General features: G+C 32.7%; 1 protein-coding gene across 3 annotated transcripts; it reads right to left on the bottom strand.

Moving 5' to 3' along the window:
* Positions 1-867: 867 nt before the first annotated feature.
* On the bottom strand, positions 868-4,737 carry LOC145034165 (MADS-box protein SOC1-like). 3 transcript variants are annotated; one of them, XM_078982532.1, is made up of 8 exons: positions 4,603-4,737; positions 3,297-3,486; positions 2,423-2,504; positions 2,121-2,182; positions 1,800-1,899; positions 1,592-1,633; positions 1,413-1,454; positions 869-1,317 (listed from the first exon to the last, which is right to left on the bottom strand). In XM_078982532.1, exons 2-8 carry the CDS (start codon positions 3,476-3,478, stop codon positions 1,171-1,173), a joined length of 657 nt encoding a protein of 218 aa, XP_078838658.1. In that variant the 5' UTR covers positions 3,479-3,486; positions 4,603-4,737; the 3' UTR covers positions 869-1,170. The 3 variants fall into 3 exon arrangements, with proteins under 3 accessions (XP_078838660.1, XP_078838658.1, XP_078838659.1); XM_078982534.1 differs by lacking the exon at positions 4,603-4,737 and having other exon boundaries at positions 868-1,317; positions 3,297-3,480; XM_078982533.1 differs by lacking the exon at positions 1,413-1,454 and having other exon boundaries at positions 1,264-1,364.
* Positions 4,738-8,379: the final 3,642 nt, after the last annotated feature.

The following is an 8,379-nucleotide window of genomic DNA, read 5'->3' as shown; positions in this document are numbered from 1 at the left end:
TACATTAATCAATCTTGAAGTGTAAAGCTGATTTGCAAACTTATGATGATGGAGAGAATTGTCTAAAGGCACTCGGAATAGTATTTATTAGAAGAAGCAAGAGCGGATGAAAGACGAAGTATTTGTTTCAAGCCTGTGATGTCGAAAGATATACTACAGCTCGTTATATGAAATTGATGGTTCGTACGAATAACTGTAAGCAAAACATTGACAAAGATAAGGCTGATTTGAAGATAATGATGAATTTATATCCAATGATTAGAAGTTCGATGCATCAAGCATTCCAGATGTTAATGACTTAGATTCGACACTTCTAAAAAAGGAAGAATTTTGGGGATTCGAAGGTTGTGAGATGTCGAAATCGTCTTTGTTGTTTGTAATGTCGAATGTTTGCTTGTATTTTATTTTAAGGACTACTTTGTAACAAAGTTTAGATGTCGAATGTTCTTATACTTTTTGTGCTTTTAGTTTTCCCTATAAATATGGGAATGATACCTTTAGAAATTAAGAACATTTCCGTGATTGTAATCAATTCTCTTTCCTCTTGTATTCAACTGATCAACCAATATAACGTGTCAAAAATATTATATTTAGATCTCTTGTTCTAAATTCTTTCATACTTTGATTTTGTTTGATTACTCAATTCAGTCGGAACTACATAATGTGGTTACTTTACCAAAACAAAAGTAATTGGATATTTTTATCAAAAAAAGTCGTTTAAACGGGTTAGTTTACTCAATTTCCCTTAAACATATGATGCTATCATGTGGTCACGAATACACCCCTTTCAATCCAATAGAGTAGATTGAAGGATCATGCACTCCCACATGATTGCAAACAAACCATGCAAGTTGTAACCCAAATTTATTAACTTAAATTGACTCGTAGCAAATTTATACAACACCAAAATGTCCAATATTTACAAGAATTATTATAAACGGATTTTCCATTACCTTAATTCTGGCATATTATCACTTCAAATATATGAAAATGAATATATAGTATATGAGATGTTACCGATGAATAATGCTTATGAAAGTGCCATCCCTATATACAAATCTTTTGAGTCCATGTAATGGGGTATGTGTGTCATATCATGGAATGATTCTTTTTAAATTTTATTTATCGAGAGTTACCTCACATTCAAGCATAACTTAGACATGGCATACACTACTTTGATCGATCTTTCTTGGTTCTCTTTTTTGGTTGTCCAATAAACAATTCTGTTTCCACATCTGATGTTTGACCTTCGTGATCATCTTCCAACAATAGAAAAATTGACTCCCTTTCTTTTGTCTCTATTGATTGAAGTCGACACTAAAACACGATAGCAATGAGTTATATTACACTCTCCACCACAGGATCTAATGGTAAAAAAAAAAATTGGAAATTAGAACGATAAACAAATTTACCTTCTCGTTTAATATTGCATTTTCAGTTGCCAATTGTTTCTCCTAAATTAATAAATAAATAAATTTGTCAATAGTTATTAAAATTTATTATTTGTCACTAAAAATACTAGGTTAGAATCCTATCAAACCAGCTTAACAATGAAAGCGAAAGGTTGAAAGTTTACTTGTGTTAGTATTACCTTTGCTTGTAATTGCTCAACTTGTTCGTTGTAAACTTGCATCTATAAGTACACAAATAAATAGTTTAAACGAGTCCAAAACCCCCCACAAAAGAACATCTTGAAGAAATAATCAAAGTATGAAAACCGAAGATATAAAAGAAAATGTCCAAGTTACCAGTCAAAAACTTCGAAGGAAAAGAATGGATTTTCTATATTAAAAGTTAACCTTTCTTGCTCTGATAATGCGTGCACTCCTTTCTAACTGTTGTTCAATCTGTAGTAGTTCTTCCATGGTAATAGATCCTATACCTTCTCCCAATATTTTCCTGTATTATATAAATCCAATTAAAAAACAAATTAATTTTGACGTCATAACCGTTAATTTTTCTCCTTAACTAGAGCTTCAAATTGTTAATCCATTATAAACCACGTATTAATGTCGTTTATGCATCTCTTTGCCTTCTCAAATACGGTTTTTTGATCGAATATATTCACTGTATATGACTTCGATAATTACAGAATTAGCTGATATAAAACAAAAACTCACCTTTTTGCAACTTCTAAGAGCTCTATTTGTTTTGCCATACCTGCTGCTAACTGTCGCATACGCTGTCATGGAATTATATGCACCCAAAATATAAGTTAATAGATTAATAGCACATCACGGTCTTCAGTGAAGATCAAAGAACAAATCCAAATTCTCTTACAAAAACGGAAGATATATAATATCAAGATCTTCGACAAATTACAAAGATCATATATATAAAGATGGTTTAGAAGATTGACAGCAAAATATCATGATCTTCAATGAAGAATCAAGAGCGTTTAATATAGAATAACATATCAAACCTGGGCATCTTCTGCACGTATAGAATCCTGAGTTGGCATATCTTTTACATGATCTCTATAGCGTTCAATAGTCTCCTTCATGCTAATGACATTTAAAATGGGAAAAAAGGACGCAATTAAGAGCGATTCTCTTTTCTTCATTTGAAGACTAGATGGATACATTTTTTAATCTTATGTAATATATGTATATATATATATATATATATATATATATATATATATATATATATATATATATATATATATATATATATATATATATATATATATATATATATATATATATATATATAAGTTTGTGCTATGTCAATAGATACAAAGGACACGTATTTTAAACCACAAGATATGAATAATAACAATAAAACGGTTTGTTAATATTTAATTTGTTTTTTTTTTATAATCATTATTGTGATTATTTATCAATATTTTATCTGTACGACTTACAAAAAAAATAAGGCAATGGATTCACACCCACATCATTTTGTATACGGTCGCATGCACGGTATCTTGTCAATTGCTAATATTGATTATTTTACATAAAGTCATAAAAGTTTTAATATTGAGTTCAAAATATATGCCCACAAACATACCATTTGTCTCACAAAATCTCATTAGTCTCATATTGAGCTTGCAAATTGATAGATGTGTGTGTAACTGTTGTATTGATGCAATAAAAAAAGTTAATTAAAGAAAGAATCCATAACTTAAAATCAATAAAAACTATATAAATGAAACCTAGCTTGATTGAGCTTGCAAATTCATAGAGTTTACTTTTTGGGTATATGTGTGTTTAACTGTTGTATTCATGCAATAAATCAAGTTAATTAATGAAAGAACCAGTGGATTAAAATGAACAAAACTACATATATGAAACCTTGAGCTTGCAAATTCATAGAGTTTGCTTTTTGGGGAGAAGATGATGAGAGCAACTTCAGCATCACAAAGTACAGAAAGCTCAAAGGCTTTCTTCAACAAACCATTTCTTCTCTTGGAGAAAGTGACTTGTCTGCTTGTGGCATTCTCTATCCGCTTCATCTGAGTCTTTCCTCTCACCATCTTTAAACCTAATAGAAAAAGGAAATTTGTGACCAAACCCTAGAAACATGAACATAGTTTTGTGTATATCTTAAGTTAAAGAAGAAGAGAAGCTATAAGTCGTGTAACAGTTGATGCTAAAATGTCTCATGATGGTAATTATGGTATAATTAGGTTGTGTTTTCCACTCTAAATCCAATAAAAATGGAATCTTGATGTGATCATGATTCAACAAACAACCAAAATTTTTTAGGTCAATTTATTCCGTTATCAACTTTGTAATTTGGTTGGTATACATAAACTTTCTTAATTAGAGACAGGTTCCGTTCCATGGTTGATTATACGGAAGAAAGGAAATTGTATGTTTTATGTGAAGGGCGCATTAATTTGCATAAACTCTTTGATGTATAAGATCTAAGATGTTTAAAATAAGCGTTTTTATAAAGAAAAAAGGTAATTTTTATATGGTAAATCGTATGTTATGAATCTTTATCCTTTTCCAGTTCGAAGAGTTCAAATGGACAACAAAGTGTAAGCAATCAAGATCCACCAAACAAACAATAAACTCAAACCCCTAATGAATTACTCGGTTAAGTTGACAAAACCGTATATCATATTTGGAGCTTGAAGAGTGTACGGAAGTGAGAGCATCTTCAAGAGCATTGTTAAAATCGAAGAAAATGAAATCTTGATGTTATTATCAGACTAGTTACCAAGAACCAGAAAACCCAATCAATTCTTCAATTCATCAAAATTTCTTGTCGTTAAAAAAAAAAAAAAATTCTTCAATTCATCGTGCTTGTAGCTTAAATGGTATTCAAACCCATCTCAAAAGTGAGATTTTTATCTTATAAATATACATCAAAGAAGCAAAAACCTCAAGCCCTGATTAAATCTTGAACTAAAAAAGACCTTTTCATACGAAAACCACAAAAGCTAATGAATCTTTTGAATCTTTGTTCCTTAATTTGCCCATTCAAGCAAATTATGATTTAAGATCCATCAACCAAACACAAACTTGAAACCCTTATAGATTCTTTAACCAAACCATAGGATTTCTGAGTACGAAAGAAGAAAGAGATCCAAAAAGGTACAGAGCCAAATAGACGCATTTATATATGATGATGAAGGAAAAGGAAACTTACAAGAGAGACTATAAAACACTTTCTTTCTTTCTTTGGGAAGTAGGATGATGAATGAGAGAATAAAAGGAAAGAATCAAGTGTATAAAATAATAAAAAGTAGGAGAGTCTAAGGGATAGGGGGGTGAAAAATAGTCAAAAACAACACAATATAGCCCCAAGAATAGCTAATAACTTAGGTAGGTTGAGTCGATTGATTGGCCTGCCGGTACCCTATTATGGGTGTACTATAGTAAAAAGTATGACTATCATGTTTTTTTAAATCAAATCCATATTTTTTAATAATAACCGTCATCCTATAAAATTAACGTTACGCTGGTTTTAAATAAATATAAACTGACAACAAACTGCCTTGCTTACCTATTTTTTATAAAAGGGCCCACTGTTTATCTTCCTCTTACAGTGAAAGATCCCATCGAAAAACCACATGTCAAATTAAGATCCCATCAAAAAACCACGTGTCCAATAAACAAAACTTTGTGAAATCGTCATCTACATTTATGACAACTTCCCCCCTCCCCTGGTGGCAATAGATCGAAGCAGCAAACATATACAAGTTCAAATCTCCATGTTTCTTTAAGAAGAAACAACTAATCTAGTATAAAACATTAGAGCTATATAAACTACAAATTCAATATTTTTTTTCTTCATTTTCCAGAGAAAACAAAGATTTGGCTAACACATTGTTCAAAGTTCAAATACATGCATGAGGGGGAAAAAAATTACAGTGCTACAAATTTAACCTTACCATGGAGAATAGCCAATATATTGAACCGTTTAGATCGGCGATGGAGGATGGGGAATTAAGGGATTTATAAAATAAAAATCAGCAATTGGTATTGGATAAGATTTGTCATTTTAGATGGGATTAGACCCATTACTAGAAGGGACGAAAACGTGATAAAAAAATAATAATAATAGGGAGGACGTGATGTGAGTTACAGTTGAAAAAATTGTATTTAATAAGTACAGGGACCATTTCTGTAATTTACTCTGTAAAAAAAAAAAAGGAAAAAACTGCAACCTAAACCCACCCGTCTAATAACACTGTTCTTTTTCCTAGTACCATACAAACTAAACTATGTTGTTTTAGGTAGCCTTCAAATTTGACATTTAGCTTATTTAGCTTTTATTGTTCGAATTTATTGTTTAGGTTTTATGGTTTTAATATATTGCTTCACACATGTTAACTTAGCAAAATTTGTTTTTTTTGAGAAGCAAAATTACTCACAATAAAGACTGAAATTCGTAAACTCCTATGAAAACTGCAACAACTCAAAAGTGACATGGTTTTCATTAAGAAGTAAGTTGAATAACCAACACCAGGATACGGCATTGGAACTAGACCAGTGTTATAAAACTCGTCAAGTTGGTCGATTATTCGTTCAAGTACTCCTTACTCAGTCGTTTACCGAAGCGATTTGCAGAATCCGAGTATTCCTCGACCGGTCATTACTGAATACATCAATATTGTAAAATTCGGTCAACTCGATGATTAATATGTATAATATACTTAATGATTTATTATTAAACATACATTTGCGATTATTAGTACGTATAGATTAAATTTTGTGATTATTCACAAACTAAGACCATTGTGTGCTTTTAAACTTTTATATATTCACATATATCTACTTTTGTTATATATTTTAATCAACTTATGATTTTTCATGTATAATATCCTTAAAATATTTCTATACGAATTACCGAATCTGAGTACTCCTGAGTATTCGTTACTTGACAGTCAGTCGAACTGATACTGAATAATGAGTTTTACAACCTTAAAATAGACTAAACAAAAGATTCACAATGCAATAAAAAAATAATAACTAAGTAAAAAAATTTAAAATATGAATAATCACAAAAATACTATCCTAAAAATACTATCCTAAAAATTTAAAATCGTTGGGCTATAAGTGTAACACTATAAATTTTCAAATAAGATTTTTATTTTTAAAATCACATAAAACCCAATGTCATATTTCTCAAAAGCCACAAAATGTATAAGTTGTCAAAACACAATGCAACAAATGTTTGATAATATCCCAAAATCCTCAAAACATAATATGTAACTGGTGTGTACAATCAAGCCAGCGCCTTCCCACGATCCTAAAATGTACCTAAAACACATTTTATACAACACCGTAAGCACAAAACTTAGTGAGTTCATCAAAAATACCATATACATAAATAATGAGCCTCTAATGGCTATAGCTCGGCATTAACCCTCCGGTTATGCGTCTTGGTGAGGACCCCGATCTCACGGCTCAGTATGGACCCTTCGGTCATGTATCTGAGTGAAGACCCTCTGGTCTCACAACTCGGGTTGGATCTTTCGGTCCTGTATCTCAGTGAAGACCCTTCGGTCTCATAACTCGGTTTGGATCCTCCAGTTCTAACTCAATAAGGCACAAAATAAAATATAACATAGATCACAAAGACAAAATGCTTAATATCACAGAACTCAGTATAAACACATAATACCCTCCGGTCGATAACTCAAGTAAGACCCTCCGATCACATAATATTACCACTCAGGTAAGTATAGTGAGAAGACTCACCTCATAAGTAAGCAAGTAGGTCTCGTACTCTACGAACGGTCTAGATTCCGCCTACAAATCATAATCATCTCTAATTATCACTTTATAACCACAACCCTAAAAAGTTAAGCCAACCCCTTCTCTAATCTCATGGAAAGGGTGAAAGACCATTTTACCCCTCCATGGTCTTCATAATTCATGTCTTGACCAAACCCTTAAAGTTAACATAAGTCAACACTCTAGTCAACATTCCATGTTGACCCAACTCGTCGAGTGCACTATACGACTCATCAAGTTCCTTTGTTTTCTATGAACTATCGGGAAAATCCAACCCAACTCATCGAGTTGTCTCATCAACTCGTTGAGTTGTAACACATCCAGGCTATTAGGGAAAACCCTAGCCAACTCATCGAGTTGGCTCATCTACTTGTCGATTCCCTTTAGTCTATTATCTTATTTAGATGTTTTTAAGTAGAACTAAGGCCTCATACTCTAGATCTAGCCTTCTAAGGCTGAAGTATCATGTAAATCTGCAAGCTTTACATCCATGCATGGCATCTAGGGCTTAAAATGCCAAAACAAGCTCTAAAGAGGGTTTAATGCATGAAAGTTGGCCAATAGCTTGATAAAGCTTGAATCTTTAGGCCCAAGGGACCTCATATTATATAGATCTGAAATCTTAATTCTATGGCAAGCTCAAACAACTTAAGGACCCAAGAAAAGATGGAAATGGTCATAAAATTCCTAGTGAAGAGATCTAACCAAACAGTGACCAAGGTGATAACTTTTTACCTGTAAATAGTAGCTAGCACTAAAAGAACACCGAATCCAAGGTGCTTTTCTTGTTCCAAGCCTTTGGCTCTTTAGTCTCCTTCCAAAAATGCACTAGAGCATACAATCTTAGCCTTTCTCTCTCTCACAAATGAATATCACTACAAGAAATGTGAGTATTAGCGGCGACGGCTTTAGCAGCGACATCAGGCATTAGCGGCGACATGTAAATGACGCGTTACATGTCGCCGCTGATGCCCAATGTCGCCGCTAAAGTTGTCGCCGCTAATAGTCAATAGTAGCGATCCGTGTCAAATGAACCCTATCCGTTCGATCTGTATTCAATCGAACGGTTGTAACGGCGTGAAAAAAGGCGCTGACTTTTCCCTCCAGACTTGTCGCCGCTAATACACACACGTCGCCGCTAATAGGCGTCGCCGCTAAAAGTCCGCGCAGATAACCCCTCCAG

The sequence above is a fragment of the Lactuca saligna genome, chromosome 3 (assembly GCF_052625555.1).
Source record: "Lactuca saligna cultivar CGN05327 chromosome 3, ASM5262555v1, whole genome shotgun sequence".
NCBI classification, from domain to species: domain Eukaryota; kingdom Viridiplantae; phylum Streptophyta; class Magnoliopsida; order Asterales; family Asteraceae; genus Lactuca; species Lactuca saligna.
This window is presented reverse-complemented; position numbering and strand designations above follow the sequence as displayed.

Coding starts and splice junctions, on each gene's coding strand:
- LOC145034165 (XM_078982532.1), bottom strand. CDS start 3,478: ATGGTGAGAGGAAAGACTCAGATGAAGCGGATAGAGAATGCCACAAGC. Junction 2,183..2,422: donor TACGTGCAGAAGATGCCCAG/GTTTGATATGTT, acceptor ATTCCATGACAG/CGTATGCGACAGTTAGCAGC. Junction 1,455..1,591: donor TTGAGCAATTACAAGCAAAG/GTAATACTAACA, acceptor TTATTAATTTAG/GAGAAACAATTGGCAACTGA.